Source organism: Candoia aspera, chromosome 2, assembly GCF_035149785.1.
Source record: "Candoia aspera isolate rCanAsp1 chromosome 2, rCanAsp1.hap2, whole genome shotgun sequence".
Taxonomy (NCBI): Eukaryota; Metazoa; Chordata; class Lepidosauria; order Squamata; family Boidae; genus Candoia; species Candoia aspera.
In genome coordinates, this window is record NC_086154.1 from 78,830,948 (window position 1) to 78,855,459 (window position 24,512).

At 38.5% G+C, this 24,512-nt stretch overlaps 1 protein-coding gene across 1 annotated transcript; it reads left to right on the forward strand.

Moving 5' to 3' along the window:
• Window positions 1-23: 23 nt before the first annotated feature.
• Window positions 24-22,815, forward strand: PPP2CA (protein phosphatase 2 catalytic subunit alpha). The gene is made up of 7 exons (XM_063292301.1): window positions 24-430; window positions 14,284-14,493; window positions 15,050-15,223; window positions 15,419-15,508; window positions 20,536-20,697; window positions 20,865-20,983; window positions 21,998-22,815. Exons 1-7 carry the CDS (start codon window positions 329-331, stop codon window positions 22,068-22,070), a joined length of 930 nt encoding a protein of 309 aa, XP_063148371.1. The 5' UTR covers window positions 24-328; the 3' UTR covers window positions 22,071-22,815.
• The last annotated feature ends 1,697 nt before the right edge of the window (window positions 22,816-24,512 follow it).

Here is a 24,512-nt window from a genome sequence, read left to right on the forward strand (position 1 = left end):
GTGCGTCTGAGCTGGTCTAAGGAGGGTGGGAAGTGTGGGGGTGACGTCAAGGCGCGGCAGCCATTACACGGAGAGCGGACCGGACCAGCGAGCGTGAGAAGTAGCTGCAGCTGCTGGTCCTCGCTGCCTTGGAGGGAGAGGTTCTGCCGTGCATGTATCTCTCCTTCTCCTCGGTCCACCCCTCGCTTCTTCCCGACGCGTAGCAGCCTCCCCTAAACTCTGTGAGGGGGAGGGAGGAGAAGGGTGGGCGGAGGTGGGGCGGGGTGGTGGGTACCGGCGAGGGAGAGAAGGAAGGCAGTAAGCGGCGGCGGCGGCGGGAGCAGCGAGGATGGAGGAGAAGGTCTTCACGAAGGAGCTCGACCAGTGGGTCGAGCAGCTGAACGAATGCAAGCAGCTCTCGGAAGGGCAAGTGAAGAGCCTGTGCGAGAAGGTGGGCAGCCAATGGCGGTTCCGCGGGAAGCGGGGGAAGACCCAGGACCCCGTCGGGGTGGGGAGTGCCGGTGGGGGCGAAGAGGCCCGACGGCCGGGAAAGGAGCCTCTGCGGAGACGCGCCGGGACCGGGGGAGGTCTGGAAGGGCGCTAAGGTGGGATCGCGGGCGGCGGCGGCGGCATTGAGCGAAGTGGGCTCCGCTGAGATGGGGAACCGGGTGCGGGCCGGGGAGGGCGCGGGGACTGCCGCTCTCAAGCGCAGAGTTGGGAGCTACCGCAAGGGGGCCATCCCGGCGGTACGAAAGGAGAAGAAGCGGCGGTGGCGAAGGTGGAAGTAAATCTGCCCAGGGAAGGCAGAGCGGGGTGTGTCCCAGGGGCAGGTGTAGCGAAGGGAAGGGGCTCTTTGCGGCGAGGCTGCCTACCCTGCAGGCCCCGTGGAGCGCCCCTGAGGTATTTTTACTCCGCGGAGTAGTCAGTATGGCTGAGTGGATCACTTCCCCCGCCGGTTCTGCGCCCCCTGTCGCATCGCCCGCTCCTCTTCCTCCCACTAGCTCTTAAAATGGCGCCTTTCTCCGAAAATATGCTGCTACAAAGTCCCTTGTGTTCGGCGGGCGGGTTTTGATGCAAGGGAGAGTGATGGAGGGGGAGGTTTGGTGGGATTCCGGCGAGAAAAAATGAGCGAAATGTATTGCTCTAAACTAGCACAACCCCCAGCCCTCTCGGTAGCCCCAACCTTGGATCGAGATGGTTCAGCATTAATTCCTGCGATCATAATATCGTTGCTTGCCTTGATCGTGATTTATGCCCATAGGCTGTAATTTTACAAGGCTTCCTTGGCATTTTATTCCACTGAACTTCATGCAGCTTACTTCTGAGTAGACACATAGAAGAGCATATTGTTGGAATAATTGGAGGAGTATGGAAAAGAAAGTCAGTGGATCACCCTGGGGTCTATGGATATGATTTCTTGTATTGCAGTAGCATGTAGTGATGAATCAGTTAAATTGGATTGTAACATTTACCGTCAGATTCCTTCATACTAAAATGCAACTGATTTTTTTATAATGTATTTGAATACCGTTCATTAAATTAATTTAAACTTAAATGACAGCAGGAGAAAGCAAGTAGGAAATATTTTCTCAGCACCTATTTTAAATGGATTCCTGGGTTAGTCAATACATGTTATAATTAATTGCATTTAACTGAAGTTCAGACTTACTGAGGCTTACAGTTTATGAAGAAAGTGTTTTTTGGCTAGAAATGTATTTGATGAGACTTGTGTACTGATTTGGTCATTTTCATAAGTTTTTTGTATTTAACCTTCAGTGACATAACAGGTAAAACTGTTAGGATGATTTTTGATATAAACAATTAGTTGTAGATTTCAATGGAACCCATGGAAGGAACTTACTTAGAATTCTAGTATAAACATAATTTTCTCAGATGGGCTAGTTTATTTTTAGAATTAATGGTTGTCTGATTAAGTCAGCCAAGTTCATTATGTGAGGAAACCATTTTGGTCTGTATTTACTGCTGTTTCTTGATAAGTTTGCTAAAGTAGCCTGGTATGCTCCTTTTGCAATGTTAATGTGAAATATTTTGAATTCTGTCATTTTACATACTAAACATGCATACATATGTTCTTTACATACTAAAAAATGGTAGAAATGGTAGTAATTCCGTTTTGAACTATACAGATTTGGGGATGGAGATTTTCCAGTACTTTGGCAGGAAGGAGAAAAATAGGTAATGGAGGTTTTATTTTAATGTTGCCTATTTACGGTAAATTAATCCTTTCTCTTTAGTTGTTTATTAGGCATGCATTCTTTGTATGCAAAACACTCAAAGGAGCCTAATATACACTGAATTTACAGCTCATTTATTATGGGATGCTGTATTTGAAGCTACAATTTTTCTGGTTTTGTTAAAGAGTTAGACATTAAAGATGGCAAATGAATCCTTTCCATACTCAGAGAAGTCTGTTTACCTTTGATAGGTAAATAATTTGGAAGACATTCTCGAATGCCTGGAACAGCAGAGAAAAATAAAAATACAGGTAGTCTTTGTTTAGCGACTGCCTCGTTTAGTGACTATTTGCGGTTACAATGATGAATAAGTAATTTTCCAACTAATCCTTGCATTTATGACCTTCACAGGTCTGTAAAGCAAAGGAAAGCTGAAGTAATATCATAAGAGCAGTCATGGTTTCAGTTAGTGATTGCTTCACTTAATGACCGAGTTGCTGGTCTCAGTTGTGGTTGCTAAACAAGGATTATCTGTAATCTAAGCAGTGAGGTTAAATTGTAGAAACAAATGTAGTGGTAATTTGTGGTAAGGCCAGCATGATTTTAACATTAGATGTGAATGGTCTGAGACTAGGAAGCTTTTCTGTCTGTTCAGTGATACATAAATGAATAATTGAAATATTGTCTTGCAGATTCATCATAACTTTTTTGCCAATATGATAGGAATAGCAGGTAAAAATTGTGACTTCCAAACCTATCTAAAATGTCTTTAAATGTTACTGGAAAATTCACCAACTTCTTTGGGTTGTTCAGATTATACCACACTTGAGATAGACATTCCTGCCAATTTATGTTCTGAAAAGTTCAGAAGTGAATCTACTAAAGAAATGCTTTTATAAAACTGAGTCATTTATCCAATAAAATAAGAATGCATAATGATATACCGGTCAGACTTGTACAAAATATTATAGCATACTTATAGAAAAGCTTAGCTTTTCTCAAATTTTTGTTTAGGTTAGCAGTCATCTCTTGTTCTGTTTTTCTTTTCAAGCTGACGCTCATACTTCTGAGGCTATTGTCATGTTCATTTTGCATTGGGTCATTGCTTGGAGTTACCATTTTACAAAGAGTTTTTAAAATTATTTTGGTAAATCTTAGTGTCCTTAAAGCAGTCTGGTAGTATTTTTGATTCCAGTCTTGTTAGTGCTCAGCACTTAGTGCAGTATTCCTGTATAACATCTTCTAGAAAATACCTACTGTTTGATGATAACAAATTATAGAAGAAGGGAAGAATGTCATTTTTTTTTAAGTTGTTTTGGACAGAGAAAATTCTTAGCAGTTTGCTACAGAATGTTTTATTCTGTGGACAGAAGAGGTCATTTTCAATATAAGTGGCAGGTTTTGTTTAAACACAGCAAGGAATAACATGGGCATAGGAAAAATTGACCATAAAGAATTCTTTATACTAAGAAGTCAGATATTTAAGGCAAAGTGCTTAAGAGGTGAGTCTATTTAAGCTACAGTAGTGATTTGCTGTAAGGAAATTAAATAGTTTAATTTTTCAGTTGAATTCTGATATTAATGACAAGAAATATTGCCCCACTGTCACAGATACTGGAAATATAGTAAACTATATTGCCTCTTCCTGTCTGATAGGTTGTTAAGAAAGATAATAGTTTGTCCATTTATTCCATGCTGGTTCTCTTTTCTAGTTAAAATAGCTTGCTGTTTTTATACTGGTATGCCTTTAATTGAGATATGAGGATAAGTATAAATAGCTAAATATGCAATTGCTAATTAGTTCTGAATTGGATTAGATAGTAATAGAAACCTGGTGAATCGGAGTATATAGTATTCAAGGTTCTCATAAGAAGTAATGAAGCTTTTCAGTGTTACTCATCTGATCAGCATTTCAGTTAGTATTTAAAGCCCTGTGTTATGACCTCACTGAAACATTAATTGTCTTAGTTTGGATTATGTGTAGCATTCCAAATAAAAACCAAGGGATCCAAGATGATGATGTTTTTAATCGATTGTTGTAAACCACCCAGAGTCCCCTGATGGGAGGAGATGGGTGGAGACAAATTGGATGGATGGATGTTATGGTCTATAGTTTTGTGTATTTCAGTGTCTCATGAGATATGCTTAAGGTTTATTGAAAGTCATTCACTTAGACTGATAGCTTAAAGTTTAAAAGTTCAGTTTTTGGAATCAAACATGTTTTGAATCTTTTATGTTTTATATATCAGCTTTTAAGTGTTGCTTAAGACAAAAATCTTAATAACAAATAGCAAGAATAATAGAGTCTTGTAGGATCTCATCACATGATTGCTTTGAGCTAAATAGTAACTAGGTCTTTGCAGTGGTATATATTTTATGAGGAAATCATGATTTGGATGACTTCATGGCTCAAGTAATAACATGATGACCAATTGTAGCTGTGGAAAAATATTGTGGGCAGAAAAGTCAGCTGAATGCTTGTTACTGGGTTTTAAGGGAAAAAAACCTAATTTAGAGAATATCTATATTTGCAAAAATAAAATTATACCTAGAAAAAATATTTTCTCTATTTTGGAAGCCATATGTAACTATAGTGCTCTTTCCTTTGTCTTTAACTTACTGGAATGGGCCTACCAGGTGGGAGTGGGATCATGATCATTATGCAGTGTAAACAATTTAAGCCTATCTAGAAAGATACAGTAGTCAGTAATAGGGAATTTAAATAATGTTTCAGGAGCATTAGAAGGGTTCACTTAATATGTCCAAGACAAAACTGAAGCAAGAAGCAGAATGGATTGTGGCATTTACATTCAGTAGATGTGGATGACTTAATCATAAGCATTTTGCAAAATTACCAAAGCATTCTTCTGAGTGCTATTCCACGTTCTACATCTGTCCACGGGCTGAAGTAAAACAGGGGCTGAAGTAAAACTTGGATCGTACAGAAAGTTGCATTAGAAAATTACTTAGGATGCAGTGGAGGCAGTACTGCTATTTTGTTGACAGAAAATATTTACAGTAGACTCTCAGTTAACCAGCACCCCTGGGGATTGATAGATGCCGGATAAATGTAGTTTCTGGCTGCTTGAGAGTTACTGTTAAACCCTAATACCCACTAGATGGCAGCAGAGATACAGATTGTTTTGCTGGTTGCTTGAGAGTGCTGGTTTTTTCTGCCTGTTGCTTGAGCATGCTGGATTTTTTTTGCCTGCTGGTTGCTTGAGTTCCGGTTAACTGAGAGTCTACATTTGCTTTTACTTGTGCTTGAACATGTGCACATGAAGTTCTTTATTGGTTGTTTTAGCTGCATCTGAGCTTACTGAAAACTCATTGTGTCTATTCTATGTAACTACAGTTCAGGTTGTAATGTACAGTTTTGGTTAATGAAACAAATGATATAAAGTGAACAGTAATCAGTCATTGTAATAGTTTGTGCATGATCTCAACCTCAAGCTCTGAACTTCCCCATTCTTCATTTTGGCATCTAGTTCTTCTGTAAGCCTCTCTTGAGATCTTACAAGAGGCTAGGATGACAAGTTGCATTTCCAGACTCTTGTTTATATCCAGCATACTGCATGGGGTGGAAGGATACAAAAAACCAAAAACAAAAATTCTGCTCATGGTCCAGTTCTCATGGTTGTGGGTCCTCCTGAGAGGCTGCAGGTTGGGGTTGGGGTGGTACAAATGTTCCTATCACCTACTGACTTAAAATCCTAATTAGTTCTGGTGAATGCTTGAAAAATACTGTGGCAAAGTCTGAATGCGTTCACTCTACTCATAAACCATATGAGGTCTTAATTTAATGCTTTAAGAGGCAGACTATCACCAAATCAAATATACATGCAAAAGTACTATATAAGGTATAAAAGTTAAAACTATACCATAAGGATTAAATAGTGTCACCTAAGAACAGAAAATGCTGCAATGTGAGAACAGAAATATTTTGCTGCCATAAAGAAAAAGTAATTGAATGTTACTGAATTACTCAAGAGATGGAAGGCAGTGAAAATACCAGTGAAAATACAGGTAGCATTTAATACCATTTTCACTGGGAAATACCAGTGAAAATACAGGTAGTTCTCGAGTTACAACCATTCGTTCAGTGACCATTTGAAGTTACGATGGCAGTGAACAAAGGGACTTAACAACCGGTCCCTGAAGTTATGGCTGTTGCAGCGCCCCCACAGTCACGTGATCAAAATTCAGGAACTTGGCAGCTCTCCTGCACTTAAGACCCCAGGGATGCTTCAACTTCCCCCCACTAATCTCCCCCCATCTGTGCCCTTTTGGTCCCCTTCACCTTCTTGCTCCCGCTGCTGACCAAGCATGCCTGGCCTGGCTCTTCGTGAGGCAGCTGCTGGCCACACAAGCTTTCTTCCCAAGATCACACACAGCGGTTTCCTCGTAAGACCTGGGGAAGATGGCCTCACGTGGCCAGCAGCTGCTTTGTGAAGGGCCAGGCGAAGCATGCCTCATCAGCAGGAACAAGAAGACGATGAAGGTCAGCTGTGCTGGCAGAGCGCAGGGTGGTAGGGGCCTCAGGGCGCAGGATGGTGAGGGGGGCTGGGCTGGGGTGGCTGAGGCTTCATGCCACGCCTCTGGGGCCGCTGGGGATTCCTGGGGTGCTGCAGCTTTGTGCCATGCTGCTGGGGTGGCTCATGCAGTTCTGGGGCTGCTTGCGACCCTGCAAGGAAGGGTGCAGGGTAGCCAAAAGGGCAAAGATGGGAGGACAGGTGGGTGGATGGGAGTTGGAGGCAATTGCTTATTTTACCAAGGCTCAGGGCTGGGAAGGATCAAGCCCGGAATGGCTTGTATTGGGGTGGGTCCTTTGCTTACAACCAGTGTAATACAGTTAACGACAGCAACAGGGATTGCCGGGATTGCCATTGCTAAGTGATGAGGTCGCATGATGTTGCACTTTACAACCGCATTGCTTAGCAACAGAAATTCTGGTCCCAATTAACTATCATAACTCGAGGACTATCTGTAATTCTTATTCTCATTTCAGCTCCTTCAGATGATAAAGTATTATTAGGGACTTCTATGGTCTTTTGGCAGAAGTGTGTGTGTGTGTCTGTGTGTGTATGTCTATATATATCAAAAGGGGTGTTCAGTTAGGTTGACTGACTAGGCCTGAACACTAATCTGAAGTCCATGGCTCTGGTTGAACTCTTGCATTTCTACTTGCACTATGTTTCTGAACTACCTTCTAAATAGCCTCACATAAGGCTAAGTTTGAACGAAAGTTACCAAGATAAAACTCATTACAACTAGGTTGTTTCCATTACAGGTAGTCGTTGAGTTATGACCATTCATTCAGCAACCATTCGAAGTTACAGTGGTGCTGAACAAAGGGACTTATGACCAGTACTCGAAGTTGCAGCCATTGTAACGCCCCCACGGTCACGTGATCACCATTTATGACCTTTGCTGCTGGCTTCCTCGGCCTCCCTACACTCACACTTGCACCCCACACTCTCTTTCCATGGCTTCCCTGCGATCGCACACATGCATGTACCCTCATCCTCTTTCCATGGCCTCCCTGTGATTGCACATGTACTTCGTGCCCTCTTTCCATGGCCTTCCTGTGATCACACACACCCTGCTTCCTCTTTCCCTGGCCTCACTGGAATCACATGTACCCCATGCTGTTGTTCCCTGGCCTTTCTGAGCTTGCACTGCACTGAACACCACCTCCCTGACTCACATGTGGCCTGTGCCAGGCATCTCCCACCCCCATGCAGCAACCCCACACTCCTTACCTTGGATTCCCTCTCCTTCCTGCTTAGCAACCTGTGTGTCTTGGGTTACAATGGCAACTGAGACTGCCTGGATTGCTGTCATTAAGCGAAGCAGTCATGTAACATGCTTTACGACCTCATCGCTTAGCGTCGGCAATCCCAGTCCCAATTGCAGTCGTAACTTGAGGACTACTGTACTGGTACTTCTAATTACCAGGAATCCTTGTTGATTATGCTAGAATACAAATTTGATAATTAATATTTGTATCTGTGCTATTTAAATTTATAGAATATTTTCATTAATTTTAGTTTTAAAACATTGTGCATAGCCATGACTGGTGATAAATTAAAACATTAATTGTGGAATCCTTGGTGCTCTCTGAGCCTTGTTGTTTTCTTACAGATGTTTCATTGCCAGACTAGGCAACATCTTCAGTGCAAAGAGGGAGTGGGCCTTGCTCTCGGTTTATATACCGTGGCTTGCCCTGCTTGTGTTGGTGGAGGAGGTGTTCTCTCCTTGGGAGTTCCTTGATTGGGCTGCTGTTGCTGCTTGTTTGATTGAGTTAATAGCTCCTTGATAAGGGTATATTGTGCTGTTTGATTGTTCACCTGATATTAATCCTAGTGTTAATCTTTGCATGTCTGGGTGTTGATTGCTGGCAAAGGAGTGTCCTGGTCTTTTGGCTTTTCTGTTGTCTCTTTTGAACGGTATGTAAATGTTGTTTACCTCTATGTGTCTGTTGATGGCTGCTTTGTCTGAGTGCCAGGCTTCCAGGAATTCTCTAGTGTTTTTCAATTTGGCTTAGTTTAAGATGCTCACAGTTTCCCAGTTGAAAGTATGGTTAAGTCTGTCCATGTGTTGTGAAATTAAGGAGCTTTCATTGTGTCTTCTGTTGGTGTTTGTGGGTGTGCTCTGCTAGTCTTCTGCCTGTCTGTCCTACATAGTGGCTGCTATAGTCATTACACTGTATGTTGTAGATGACTCCTGTTTTTTCTTCTTGGGCTACTGGGTGTTTTGGGTTACTTAAGATGTTCTGAAGGTAGATTTGTGTGCTACGGTGATGCAGTGTGGTTGTAACAGTCTGTTGGTAGTTTCTGAGATGTTTCTGATGTATGGCAGTGTTATCCTTTTCATAGCTTCTGTTGGTTGGGTTGTAGTGGGTTGAGTGGTCAGGCACTTTTTCATAAAGTTGAATGGGTATCCATTTTGCTGGAAGCTGCTGTATAGATGATCTGTTTCCTTTTTCTGGTGTTCTGGGTTGCTGCAGTGCGTTAGTGCTCGTCTGAATAATGTTCTTACACAGCTCCTCTTGTGGGAAGTAGGGTTGTTGCTTTGGTAATCTGTGGGCCTCATGTAAAAGAAAGCTGGCATGTGAAAGAAGTCCCTGGCTGTGCTGGCATGAAAGGAGGACCCTTCTTTTGCACAGCCAGAGCTTTATTTCGTGTCTCGGCCTTCTTTTGTGTGCTACCTGGGTCCTTCTATCATGAAAGAAGGACCTGGCTGGTGCATGAGAGAAAGCTCCAGCTATACTGGCATGAAAGAAGGCCCCAGCCAGTACAGTAGTGGTGGGCATGGTGGTGGGCAGGAGCAGCTGGCGGCAGTGGGTAGGCAGGCAGCCAGAAGGGCAGAGATGGGGGGAGATAGGTGGATGGTCCCTTACCTTCTTCCAAGAATGGCTTGGATCTGGGTGGGTCTTTGCCTAATGACTGCATGGGATTCACTCAAAAACAGCAACTGGGATTACTGGGCCTGCTGTTGCTAAGCGAAGCGGTCACATGACATTTCACTTAACTGCATCACTTAATGACTGGTGCCAACTAGGGTTGTTAAATGAGGACTACCTGTAGATTAAAAACATTTTGGGAAACAATTATCTGTACTCTACATTGCTTCAAATAAGAATCTTTATTTACAGAGCTTTAATTTGTTTTGAACTTGTTTCCTTGTATTTATGTCATTTTTATAAATTTTAGAAAGCCAATAGATGCTTATGTTGAGATAATTTAATTGAGGTATAGAATATGTTCTCATTTGCTTCATTTCTGTGATGGTAGAGCATTGGGTGTAGTCAAACTGTATTAGACCATTGATGAACTTTTTTAAAATCAGTTTCTGCAAGTATTCTTAAGACACCTGCTGTTGACAATGATAATGCTTGTAGAAGATTATTTGAAAATGTAATATTAAGTAATATTAAATGAACAATAATTTGCTTGATTTTTAGATACCCAATCTATATACTACTAAAACTCTTGTGTCTGTTTGATACTTGGTAACCTTTAACTGGATGAAACAGTGCATCATAGGGCAACAAGTTTTGAACCAAGGTACCTCGAGTAGACTAATTTATAGAATGCATCCAAAATCCACCCATGACTCCTGTGGAATAGAAATTTGGCAAATTTTATAAAACATTTTATCACATAATACAAAATGCCATAAGACATTTCCTGTGGTCAACTCCTTATGTTTGACTGAGCTATACAGTTCAACGTTGGCTACTTTCAAGGAAGATACGTCTCTCCCTGAATTTTTAAGAACTTTTCCAGTACATTTGAAGCTCTGCCATTGTTGAAGGCACTGAGGAATCTGATAAGGAAAATCTCTGAAACGATGACCCAGTGGATCATGGATTGTCTAGTCACATTTAAAATCAACACTGTGATTTAACTTCAGGCAGTTATCTCTGGAAAGCATACATACTTGGATGGACAGCTTTGCAGGCATGCTAACGTTCGTCTGTTAACTGAAAAGATCCAAAGTGCTATTTTGTTGTGACAATGCAGTGTTTATTGCTGCTGCTTAAGAATTTTTTATTTGTTGGATCTTCATTATCTTATTAAGTAAAATTGCATTTTCATCTTTTCATGGCTCTATTATATGAATGGAAATATGTGTCTTCAAATAAAGCTGATAAGGATTGTGACCTAGTAGCTATGATCAAATAGGTAATATTTTTGGTGTGGAAGCTGCAGATTTTTTTTTATTACTAGCTTCCATGGATTACAGGGGTCATAACTGATGATATAATAGGGACATGCTGTGGTTAAAGAGTCCCAGAGAACAGCTGTATCAGTCTGTCTTCAGGTAAACCCATGCTTGTGACCTGACCATGATAGTCATATTGTGAAAATGCCATGGCATGCTCATAGAATTTTAAGGGTGCCCAGTGCCTCCCTCAATTTTTTGTGCCCTAAAAAGACCGTATATTGACCTGGATTTGAATATAGGCATTTGTTGCATGCTAGAAGAGAGAAAAACTAAGTGATACTTAAGAAAGCTGAAACATTTTCTGCTTTTGCACTTTGTCTACATTTTAAACAAAACTATCATCATTAGGGCTGGTTACATCCAAACAGTTTGCTTTCCAGGCTTAGAAAATTGATTATAATTGTTATGTTAGTAATTTCATGTGTATATCTCAATTTATTTCACTTTAATCAGTAATACTGATTTTTGGAGGCTAACACTGGTTAACGCAACCTTGTATTTAATAATACTTTTTATTTTTGTTGGCAAATAGTTATTTGAAAGGTAAATGGCTGGAAATTATGCCATAATGTCAATGAAAGTATGGCAGAGTTTACATTTTAAAAATAGACTACTTATAGAGAAATCTGACCTTTCAGGTGCATAGAGTATATATTACTTATTCTAAAACAGAATGCATTAGTTCACAAAGCTTTCTGGATGTTGTTATATATGAGGCTTAATATGAAAATAGCACTGGTGTTGCCTGCCTTTTAAAAGGCAGCCAATTAAAAAAAAAAAAGTACAAGATGTCCCGAACAACAATCTTATTCTGCAAAATTGGCTGCGTTTGTAAAGGAGAGAAGTTACAGGCTAATTCTCTTATTATTCTCAGCACTATTAGCAGTGCTGAGCTTTGGTGCTTCACTAGTAATAACTTTAATTACAATACTGAATCCAAAGTCTGCTTTGCATAGGATAATGTTGAGTAGCAATGCAAAAAGATGAAATGTTATGCAGATGGGGAAGATTGGCCTGCAGAACTTTTTCGTACTTATGAAAGTAGTGTAAAACGGGACATGTCTGATTATCTTTAGTTTGCCTGCTTCCTCCTTCAGTTCCATTGCTGAGCAGACTGAACAAACATGCATCTTTTCTGTGATACAAGTTTTCACTTTGAACTATGGGACAAAGAGATTTTTAGTTGGTAATTTTCTAACTGAAAGTTTTCTGCACTTTTTATTTAGAGATGTTTCACTGTTTTGCAGTAGGACTTTTATATACAGTGGATATAAAAAGTCTACATACCCCTGTTAAAATGCCAGGTTGTTGAGGTGTAGAAAAAATGAGACCAAGATAAATCACTTCAGAATTTTTTCCATCTGTAATATAACATATAAGCTGTACAATTCAATTGAAAAACAAACTGAAATCTTTCAGAGGAAAAAATAAAAATAAACTAGAATAACGTGGTTGCATAAGTGTATATCCACTATATGCGTGCTTTAGGTAGCCTTTTCCTCAGAGACAATAATATCTAGGTGTTCTAAAAGAAGACACCATTTGAAGTTTCTATATGTAACTTACCAAATATACCATCGAAGTCAGGTAACAGTGCAGACAGTTATTAGATCTTTCTAAACCTTTTTAATGATATAGACATATATAAATATTGTCACTTTATCTCTATAGGGAAGAATGCTGATGGGGAGAGGTGTAGACTTTAGGTACTGGCTTCCGACCATAGTAATACTTTTATCATTCTCTAGCTACGTTGCTTTGGGGAAAAGATGTTGAAATATGCTGAAGGATTCCAATATTTTGTACTGCTTCATAGTTCTCATTCCCAGGAGCTGATGTATATATCTGTATAGGAGACTATATCTGTGTTGTATGCATTTGTCTTGGTTGCCCACAATAACATATAGAGAAAAGTGCATCCTTTTTTGGCCCACAGTTTGTACAATGTTCATCTAAAACATACCAGGCTTTATTCCATCAGAAAGAATACAAGTTCCATCTAATTCAGTAAAGAAAGTACATGTATCTTGGCCAAACATATGTACGTTAATTTATCTGAAATTGCATCAGCTTCCATTTTCTAATAAATAGCTACTATTTCTGTAGTTTTGTCTAGCAGCAAAATATTTAGCTGTTCGTTAATATTTTGATATTTTTGTGGGGGAAAGGCAAGATCATGCTGAAAGCAATTGACTGTTCTCTTAATCATACACATGAGATTTGAACAAGTCTTGCAATTGGTACACATTGATGTTGTTTACAATATATTTTTCTGTATAGCTTGGGTTGTCTGCAGGTAGGACCCTAGTTCTTACAGAAGTATAACTAACTGACAATCACTGGGGGAACCAAATCCTTCAGCTCTGAATTGAGGCTTTTCTGCAACTTGGGGGCTAAAACTTAACTTTTCTTAATAGATTGTTGCTACGATTGCTATTTCAACCTCTTGCAAACAAGTAATTGCTTTGGGTGCAGTGCATATATGAATCTCTTCCATCTTGAACAGTTTCCTAAATTTATTTTAGTAGACAGTTACCTTGAACATCATTATTATTTTACACTTGAGAATTGGGTTTAATTTTTTCTAGACTGAACCATCATAAAAGTGATTTAGACTTGTCTGGCTTTATTCTGCCAACCTCAGAAATGTGTGAACTAAATATTAATCTGTCAGGCTACTGATTTGAAATTCAAGACTTAGGTGTGACATTGTAGAGGTCATATGTTGGTCTATGATGAGGTATCATTGGTATGATGATGGTACTCAGGTATACATGTCTACCCCAAGTGCGGTGGAAGGCCTGACCTGGTACTTGGAAGCTGTAGAATTTGGATGGGGAAAAAGCAGGATAAAATTGAATTCCAGCAAGACTGGGCTACTGTTTGTCCAGAAACCATCTGGTACTCCCTCTGCTCCAAAGGTAACTCTAGGAGGTGTAGCTTTCCCCCGAAGGACTGGCTTCATGACTTAGCTACTACCAGATAGGCAACTGGAGGCTGTGCAGGATGTGCTTTTGCCTGAGCTCTAGCTAGTGCATTGGTTGCACCTTTTCCTTGGGGAGGAGGCTCTGCAACAGTGACACCCCCCTCCCCATACCCACAGTAGAAGATTGGATTATAAAACTGACGGAGCTTGCGGAAATGGCACAGCTGACCAGTTTGGTCAGGGAAAAAGTGATAGACTTTTTTTTGAAGGACTAGAAACGTTATATTTTATGCTGCCATGGGTCCAAGTGAATTGTGCTTATGCATAATAAATACTGTTCAAAAACAGAAATAAATAGTATATATGCTGTATATTTTGTGTCAGATATGTTATTGGGCATTTTAAAATGTTAATTACTTAATGTTAAGTTGAGTTTTTGCTCTGTTGCAGGCTAAAGAAATCTTAACAAAAGAATCCAACGTTCAAGAAGTAAGATGTCCAGTAACAGTTTGCGGAGATGTCCACGGACAATTTCACGATCTCATGGAACTTTTCAGAATTGGAGGCAAATCACCAGACACAAATTACTTGTTTATGGGGGACTACGTTGATAGGGGTTACTACTCTGTTGAAACAGTAACACTTCTGGTAGCGCTTAAGGTAATAAAAATACATTTTAAAAATGTATTAGAAATAACAGAGGCATACAGAAAGTTTTGGGGTTACTTACAAATATTTTGTACACTAAAATGTATTTATATTCTGAATTACTTTAAGGATTTAGTACTGTTGAAAATTCTGTGCAAAATAAAAATTATACAGGAGAAAATTATATAATTGTGTAATTCAAAGAAACTCCTATATACTATATAAGGTGCTAAAATATAGTTAGAACTTCTGTTTCTTTGGTCTGTATCTCCATCTCAGTAAGATGGAAAAAGACATCTAGGACTGATAAGATTCCACTCTTGAATTTATCCCCCCCCCCGCATATAGTGGCATCATCAAGCTAAACAAATGGGGGGTGGGTTTGTACAGATTTTTAAAATGTGACCTGTTTAACCTAGTTTTCCAGAAATAGGTGTTAAAAAAATTACGTTTTCTCCATAAACCTGTTATGGTAGGGGAAGACGAGATGGGCACAAGCCAACTCAGAGACCATAAAAATGATACAGCTCTTAATTGCTCTGATCATACTAATTACCTTGTTCTGTAGGTCCGTTACCGTGAACGCATCACTATCCTTCGAGGGAACCATGAAAGCAGGCAGATCACCCAAGTATACGGTTTCTATGATGAGTGTTTAAGGAAATACGGAAACGCAAATGTCTGGAAATACTTCACAGATCTTTTTGACTATCTTCCTCTTACTGCCTTGGTGGATGGACAGGTATGCTGAAAATATGAATACTTTTTGTCAATAGTAGGAGACACACAAAATATAGTGAATGTTCCAATGCATTTTGATCATACGTTTTTCTTTTAAAATCATATATAACTTTCCATAAACATGTTCAGCTAGCTGTAGTTTTTGATACAGTAATTCAAAGAAGTGGCTTGAATAATCGCTTCAATACTTTCACAGATTTTCTGTCTACACGGAGGGCTCTCTCCATCTATAGATACACTGGATCATATCAGAGCACTTGATCGTCTTCAAGAAGTTCCACATGAGGTAACTAAATGCCATTTGAGTACGAAGTCTGAGTTGCGATTGTGTATAGTACATGTTAACGTCTAATGGTACTCTTCAATTTTTTTCTTTTGATTTTTTATAGTAATTTTATTAAAGATTACAACAATAAAAACTAATACAAATTAAAAAAATAAAAAAAGAGAAGGTGCAGAAAAGAGAAGTAAGAAAAAGAGAAAAGAGAAAACAGGAAAAAAAAGAATATAGTAAAGAAAAAGAAATGTATAAAGAAGTGATTTCCCCCTTCATCACAAGTTTAAGCAATTTTAGTAACCCCTTCTCTTAAAATACAACAAATGAGCCCTTCTTCCCATATCCCATCTCTTATCTATAAACAAATCCATAAAGCCTTGTCATTTCAGTCCTGGTGTCAGCAAAAGTCCATTGAGAGTTACCAGAGATAACAACATACTTATTCCAACTTTGATCAAATAAATCAACTTTATATTCCTTCCCTTTACTTTTAACAATCTTGGTCTTTAGTCCCATCATATAATGGCCTAGAATTTGATTTCTTTTCGTTTTTTCTTTGCCCCTTCTCATAAAATTCTTCAGAGGTTTAATAAGCCTCTTTTGTAGATCCAATATGGGAAAATTATCCAGGTCACTCTCTTGGTTTGCTGTTGTATACCCTTTTTAATTATTAAGGCATCAGCCAGTTTCTTTCGTAGGTCCAGTGTAATATCCTTTTCCATGTCATTCCTGTAGCCTGTCATTTTTAAATCCCCTTTCAAATCAGTCTCAGTTTTGTCAGGTAAAACTTGTTCCTCTTCCGTAACATCTTTTAAACACAGTCTGTGTATAGAGGCAGACACTCTTTTAAAATTAACTTCTGGGTCCATTGTTCAAAAATAGCCTTCAGTATGTCCAATGTTAAAATATTTTGCTTCATTCTGCAATTGAGTTGAGTTTGAGTGTTCTCCTTAAAATATAATTTCTAGTTCTCTCTAGTGTCCAATTTTTAAAGACTCAACATTTTTCAAAAAAATAATTAAAAACATTTACCCATGGGAAAGATTATAATTAATTCCAAAATCTTATTTCAAATTTATCTGGATCCTTAGTCTGTTTTAACTTTATAAAATCAAAGTTATAATCACCCTTTTGCTTTTTAATTTTTTTAAGTTCTTTTTTAATAGTAAATTTTATTAAGTTTCAAGAGAAGAATAAAAACTACAAAAAAAACTACAAAGAAAAAAGAACTAAAAAGGTGCAAAAGCACAAGAGAAAGAATTTTCAAATTTACAAAAGATGTGGCTTCTGACTTTTAACAGCAAGGATATACAAAAATTTCCATAATCAACCTCTTACTCTATATTAAACCAAAACACCACATTACTTCTATAAATCATTCCACTTTAGCACATAATAAAGATCACTAAATACAGCTACTCTTCCCCCTTATATGAAATTGAAGAAAAAAAATTCATATAAACCACCTAAACATCTTTCTCCCTCCAAAAGATAACACATTTAATTATTTCTTTCCTACCATTATTCTATACATTTCTGTCTACCATAATAAGAATCAAATTAAAAAGCACATAGATTGTCTGCTATTATACTTGATAATACAACAGTTTTAAAAATCCTAATCTTAACCCAGAAGAAAAAGACAATTCAAAACAGAAAATCCAAATCTTTAAAAGCAAATAACATCAATCAAATCCTTAAAGCAAACCAGATAAACATTCTTCAACCTTTATCCCACTTCAAAATAAACCAGAGCATTTACATATGCCCACAATATGCACAGAGCTTTTCTCTTGAAAGACTCAAAGAGCTCAACTGCCACCCTCAAAAATTCCAAGTTCTTTTCATGGCATTCTACCAGAAAGTCAATCTCACTCATGGCTTGCAGATCTCTCTCTCCCTTAAATTTCTCCATGTCTACTATCCAATCTTCATCCACCATCTCAATAAAAATCCCAATCTCACTCTTAAAAGCAACCTTTCTATCGCTGTTAAATTCCTCAGTTTCATCCACCGCATCCCCAACCTGATGGCACATTTTAGATCTCGTATTTTCTACAATGCCCTGAACATCTTGCCTAAAAGCTTGACAGAAGTCAGAAGAAATCTGTCTAAAATCTTGGTGGAAATCAGAAAAAATCTGTTTGAAATCCTCCATGTCTCATGCAGTAGATTATGGCGCCCCCTACGAGCTTAACCAACGAAAGTCGAAGATATGAAAAAGTTCCAAAGTATGTTTACACAAAGTGAAAGTGAGATAAACAGAGTTTTCAAGGGAAAGTGAAAACAAAGCTGCAGGTTCAAATCAGCCAATTCAGCGTGTAGGAAAATGCTAATATCTAAGACAATTATTTACCCTCAATCCTCCTTTATATTTGGAAGGAAAACGAAATCCCAAACTTAATTTTTTTTAAAGTAATCCGAAAAATAACGTTAAGCACCAAGAGAACCAGCTTCTCCTTGCTGTAGAAAGCCTCTCTTGGGGTCGATATGTTGTTGTTGTTTATTCGTTTAGTCGCTTCCGACTCTTCGTGACTTCATGGACCAGCCCATGCCAGAGCTTCCTGTCGGTCGTCAACACCCCCAGCTTCCCCAGGGACAAGTCCGTCACCTCTAGAATATCATCCATCCATCTTGCCCTTGGTTGGCCCCTCTTCCTTCTGCCCTCCACTCTCCCTAGCATCAACATCTTCTCCACGCTGTCCTGTCTTCTCATTATGTGGCCAAAGTATTTCAGTTTTGCCTTAAATAGATAGATATACTTAAAAAAAAATACAAATTGGTGACTTAGAAATGGGGTGGCTGGTCTTAGTGTCCTTTTAAGGCTACAGCGCAGCTTGGAAAGTGATGACGGACTCGCCTCCCAGCTGGCTCTTAACCATGGAATGCGAAACGCTGTTTGTTTGTGATCTTCTGGCTGCAAGTGGCTGTACGGAGGGCAGATGGGGTGATTCCAGGTGTTTTCCTTTATCCGGAGAATGTTTCTGGGCTGCAGGAGAACCTGTCTGAGCCCTAAAAAAGTTGCCGCATTGTCAACTCTGCCCACTGAGCCCACAGGCACAGCTGTTCAGTCTGCCATTCCCACCGGAAGCCTTGGGAACTCAATATTTTTTTTTTTAAAGTTCTGAAAGTTAATTTTTTTTTCAGAACTTAAAAAGTTAAGTTAAAACTTCTTTCACTAAGGATTGAAGGAAACTCACCTGGTGTTGTAACACTTATTGATCCAAAGGTTCCTAGTAGGTGAAGAGCAGTTAACAGGCAATTTCTGAAAGAGATTAGAAAAGGACGTTTGTGAACTTAGTGTCCTTTCAAAGATGCCAACCATGGTTTGAGCAAGATGGCTATTCCCTTGTCTCCCAGAGCTCTAAATCTGCCAGAGACTGCTGTCTTGTGGTCTCCTTGTGAGGAGCAGCTGTCTGAGTACTTCTGGGTGATCTCAAGTCCTCTCCATATCTAGAGAGGAATTACTGAAATGTCAATCTACTCGCCGGCTCTTCATTCCACCACCGTTGTTGGCTCTGCTTTTCATGAAGCCGTTTTCCGCCATTTCTTCCCCGGAAATCTGGTATTCTTCAAATTATTGATGACTCTAGAGTTGAAATAAACTTCTCATTTCACCATGCTACTTTAAATGCTTTACTTGTTGAGATGGTTTGGGCTCTTTCTAGAGTTACTTATTAAAATTGCTGTCTATTGTTTCATTTGATTTTAATGAAAAACAGAAATGAATCAACTAATCACTGATTATGTGGACTCCTACTAAGGGACACAGAATTTCAATCTAGGAGGACAGTCCTGAGTACCAAAACTCCTGATATGATAGAGTAGTAGTGCACAAGTGGAGAGTTTGTGGCATTCTCCTTCTTGCTGGATTTCAGTTAACCCTCACCAACAAGACCAAGTTAAGGGATACCCCGAATCGTAGTTCAGCAACATCTGAAAGACAATAAATTTTCTGTCTAGTAGCATCATCTTTGTTCTGATCTTCATAATGGTGGATTCAGAGTTATGTAGAGTTAGAAGTTAATGCCCTGTCTCTAATTCCACATTCATCAAAATTGGTTAATTCTCTCATAGATTAGTAACGTGTTGCAGAATACTGTGGGTACTGCTACATGTACCTGCCAGTCTTGCTACCTAAACGTCTTACGATTGTCAGAGATTTGTGTCTAGTGCTCTTTGATTGAGAAGGGGTATCAGCAAAATGGAGCGGGAAATTATTTTAGCAGTCAGTTTCTCTTGCAAGCCCCATGCTTTCCACTGTTGGTTGAGGGACCTTTCAAAATAGCCGTGGGATGGAAAACTATGTATAGCAAGAGTTCTCATATTAGGTGATTTTCTGCTGGAACAAAGAGATTCCAATAATTAAAAGGCACCAAAGAAGTGTTACCTGGAATGTCTTAGCTGCTGCAGATAAAGGTATATCCATAAGAGTGAAGTAAAATGGATTCTGAGTGGGAATAATTTCTTATATTTCTGAGAAATTTTTCAGTCTTGATTTGCATATTATGTTAAAGAAAAATGAATGAACTTAACTACCTCAATCTTCACTGGCCTTGGAGTGAGGGAGTAAACTAGTTATGTGTAGTGACTGCTAGTGTTGACAATCACAATTCAAACTTACAATGTTTATCTAATTTTCACTGTTCTGAGTTGTATTTTCACTGTTCTGAAAGAAACCTCTTTCTATAGATGGCTAGAGTTTGGGCAAGGAGATGCTGGTGGTACTCAATTTTTAAACTTTTTTTTGGCAGAAATGCATTCATTGCCAAAATGTGTTACAATATATCTGTTCTTTACAAGAAAGATAGCTTTAATTGAATTCTTAAGCATGCCAGAAGTATGAAATTCAACATGGGAAATGCTGGATTTCTAGCATCACAGCTAATTTTTGCCATTAGTACTGGATAAAAGCATGCTGTTCCCAACATACTTAGCCATTCAATTGCCATTTTGAATGTTTCCTTTTGAAGTTTCTATGTATCAGGCATCTTCCATTTTTAAAGGCTAAATAATAACGCTGACATCTTTCCTAGGGTCCAATGTGTGATTTGCTGTGGTCAGATCCTGATGATCGCGGTGGTTGGGGCATTTCTCCTCGAGGGGCTGGCTATACTTTTGGACAAGATATTTCAGAAACTTTCAACCATGCTAATGGTCTTACGTTGGTTTCAAGAGCTCATCAGCTGGTAATGGAGGTAAGCTTGTGTTGAGCTGTTCTAAACTGTTTTGAGGTATTTGTTTAAAACAAACCTAAATCATATCCAGACATGTTTTAATACAGTAATACATTTTATTATAACTGCAGCCTATATTACCTGTGGGGGCTCTTATATTAAAGTAACATTTATTTTTTTTCCCCTAGGGATACAATTGGTGTCATGATCGGAATGTAGTAACAATTTTTAGTGCTCCAAATTATTGTTACCGTTGTGGTAACCAAGCTGCAATTATGGAGCTTGATGATACTCTAAAATATTCATTGTAAGTATTTAAAAAATACTCCTATGAGAATTATCAAAGGCATTATTTATAACTCCTAGTTAAAACTCATTCACAAAAATAAGTTCATGCAGTTGGAAATAAATTTGCGTTGTTGTCTGATCTGGTCTTGTCAGATATTTCAGAGAACAGAGTATTTGTAGAATGTCAAATTTATTTTAGATTTGCATAGTTTAAAAATCAAATACATTTTTGTTTGGAAATTTCAGGGTGTGTTCATTGATTCATAAGTTATTATAAGGCTTAATAGCAATCTTTCTTGAAATTATTTTTCTGGATCAGGTTTTTAAACTACAGCTTAAGCTCCAAGTTATGTTTCTTAACATATTTGTTAAGATACTTGCTTCTGTTTTATCAATACTATGCATTTTAAGGAGTTTTTTTATTTCTGAGATCCACACAAATAGATTGAGTTCCTCTTTGTGTGAAAAAGGAAAGTGAAAGGTCCCCTGTGCAAGCACCAAGTCACGTCTGACCCTTTGGGAGGGACGCTGCTTTCGCAATGTTTTCTTGGCAAACTATAGCGGGGTGGTTTGCCATTGCCTTCCCCAGTCATCACCTTCCCCAGCAAGCTGGGTACTCATTTTACCGGCCTCGGAAGGATGGAAGGCTGAATCGACCTCAGCCGGCTACCCGAGAATCCAGCTTCCGCTGGAATCGAACTCGGGTCGTGGGGAGAATTTCAGTTGCAATACTGCCACCTACCACTCTGTGCCACATGAGGTTCTCCTCTTTGTGTAGACTCAGTAAATGACAAGACATTAATTTTGTGCCTGAATAAAACTTCCTTTGGGAACCTTCTAAAGCAGAAAAGTTTTGGTGGGAATCCTCTTTAACCCAAAGGGGCTCCTACCTTGCCACAATTACAGGGAAGCTTCTCTGTCCTTCTGCAGAGATTGTTCTGAAGAGTTCTTTGAAATTTCAAACAGTATTAAGTATATTATAGATTATTTTAAAAATATTAGTAGATCAACAAAATCTGATTCTCTCTTCCAGTTTGCAGTTTGATCCAGCACCACGCAGAGGTGAACCACATGTTACTCGTCGCACCCCAGACTACTTCCTGTAATGAGATTTTCCACTTGTACAGTATTGCCATGAACCATGTGCTGACCTAAAGAACATGGGAAGAGCAACAGTAACTCCAAAGTGTCAGAAAACATTTAACATTGAAACCTGTTTTCACATGGACCAAAAGATGTGCCATATTGAAATTCAAAGCCTCTTGTCTGTCAGCGACTGTGACCACTTTAGAATGAACCAGTTCATTGCATGCTTGAAGCAACATTGTTGGTCAAGAAATCAGTTTCTGGCATAGTTCTACTTGTAGTTACTTTTGCTTTCTCTGAGAGACTGCAAATATTAATACGTAGACATTTAACACTTCGTGAATTACAAGTAACTTTCCATTTAGCTTTAGCTTTCCAGCATGATTGTAGATAAGAATAGCAAACTATCATTGAAACTTAATGAACATTTTAAACAAGCACCAAGACCGATTTTTCTTATTTGTGTTCTTATTTTGTTTTTTAGGGAAACAGTTTAACTTAATTGTATTATTGTTTCATCTGAACTCTGTTCCCACCCCATTTTTTCTCTCACACTTTTCTTCTACGTGTCCCATGTATGTGTTTATCATAGTGAATTATTTTGAAAGAACCATTTTTTTCTGTAAGACGTTGCTGCAGGAGAGAGTTGCAGCATTTTTCATAATAAACTTGTGAACTAAGTTTGAAAGATGGTTGACTTTAAAATGTATGGCAAGCACATATCATGTTGTATTTAATAAAAAGTAGCTTTTATGTCTCTTTGAACCTTTGAAGGATCCAAATTATATTGAGTCACAAACTGAGCTGTTTTCAGAAAACATATATAGTACATATAAAATGGAAATCTAAGGATCAGATTTGGTAATCTCTGATAATACTGGGCAGGCAAATAGTTACTCCTATAATTCTATTAGCATTTTTTCAAATAGGAAGAAAGCCGATTCTATGAAATAGGTCTTCTGACATTTAATTGTAGCATTTAAAGTGGAAAAGTCTCAATTGTGAAGTCTAATTTCACCTAAGCATAGTCTTAAAAATTATATATTCTCAATGTTCCAGATGAAATCTACTTTTTGCCATACTTGTAAGCAAAAGAATATGAGGTTACTGCTTCTGTGCTACTGAAAAAGAACTTGGGAGAGATCATAAATCAATCTCAGTACACTACCCATTCTTAGTATTAGCAGTCTCTCCTACACGTTATGACCCTTTTACACACAGCTCAATTTCCTTTGGTTTGAGCAGAAGGCAGTGAATAATTTCATAGACTGAATAATACTCCCAAATAGTTGCTGAATATATCCTGATCACAGAACTTGGATTTTTAAATAGCTAGAAAAAATGTGCCTATTACAATGGAAGTTAAATTCTTACTTGTAATTGTCGGTATCAAACATTTGTTGAATGATGGTGAAACTCTTCTAGTGTAAAAATGGGGATATACCAACAAACCACTGTAATTGACTGTCTCAATGTGAAAATCAAAACATGTATAACAGTGCTTTCCTCTTATTTTGTAACTAGTTTTTATTTACCATTCAATAAAGTAGTAATAGAATAACAAAGTTTGGGGGAAAAGTGCTTGTATGCACTCGGCATGTTAAAGTGTTGTGCACGCTTTGTGATTCTTAAAACTTTTTCATGGAATGAACTGGGCTGATAAGCTTCAATTTCAAGTAGTTGGCCATGAAGCAGTGGGTTGCTGCTCAGGAGCAGGGAGAAATTGCTTGGTTCTGTAGATCCTAGCCAAGGCATTTTTAAGTCTATAAATAAGTCTCTGTATATGAACTATTATGTAGCTAAATACAGCATGAGCTTTTCCTTTCCTGGAAAAATTTCCAAAATTGAGGTTTTCTTAAGATCTACATAAAACAAAAAGGGATAACTGTTAAAGAGAAATAGTACTATTAGCACCATCATTGCTCTTCATTTCCCCCTAGTGTCAGGCTTAAATATTCATTTGAATATTTATGCTTCAAATAGAAATTTGCCTCCAAAAATCTTCAAATAGAAATTTGATGCCAGCTAAAACATTCATAAGAAAGAAGGTAATAAACTAAAAGTGGCCTAGTTTTTCTATGAATTAGCCAGATGAAACACTATTTTGAATAATTCTTGCACTGTTTTAATTTTAATTGAATAATATACTGTAGCTTCATTTTGCCCCCTCCCCTCCTCCACATGATTCCATATTTAAGCATAGAATTACTTAAAAATGTTTGCGTATGTTACATACTTTTAAGTCTGGTAACTTTCATGTTTGTAATATGTATGCCATGATTGGAGACGCTTTTCAAAGTGGAAACCACTCTGCTGCTACTTGGATTACATTGTCTAATTGGCTGCTTTTAAGATGTATTTTCTAAGCAGGATACTGTCCTGTCCAGTGTTTCTGGTACTGAGAGAGAGAGCTGAAATTGTTTTGGAAAAGAAAAAGCCTGTTGACAGGTCTTGTGAGCCTT

Excerpts from the sequence above, each read along its gene's own strand:
- PPP2CA (XM_063292301.1), top strand. The coding sequence starts at position 329 with ATGGAGGAGAAGGTCTTCACGAAGGAGCTCGACCAGTGGGTCGAGCAG. Across the intron at positions 431-14,283 it reads TGAAGAGCCTGTGCGAGAAG|GCTAAAGAAATCTTAACAAA; the intron begins GTGGGCAGCCAA and ends GCTCTGTTGCAG. Across the intron at positions 15,509-20,535 it reads TTCAAGAAGTTCCACATGAG|GGTCCAATGTGTGATTTGCT; the intron begins GTAACTAAATGC and ends CATCTTTCCTAG.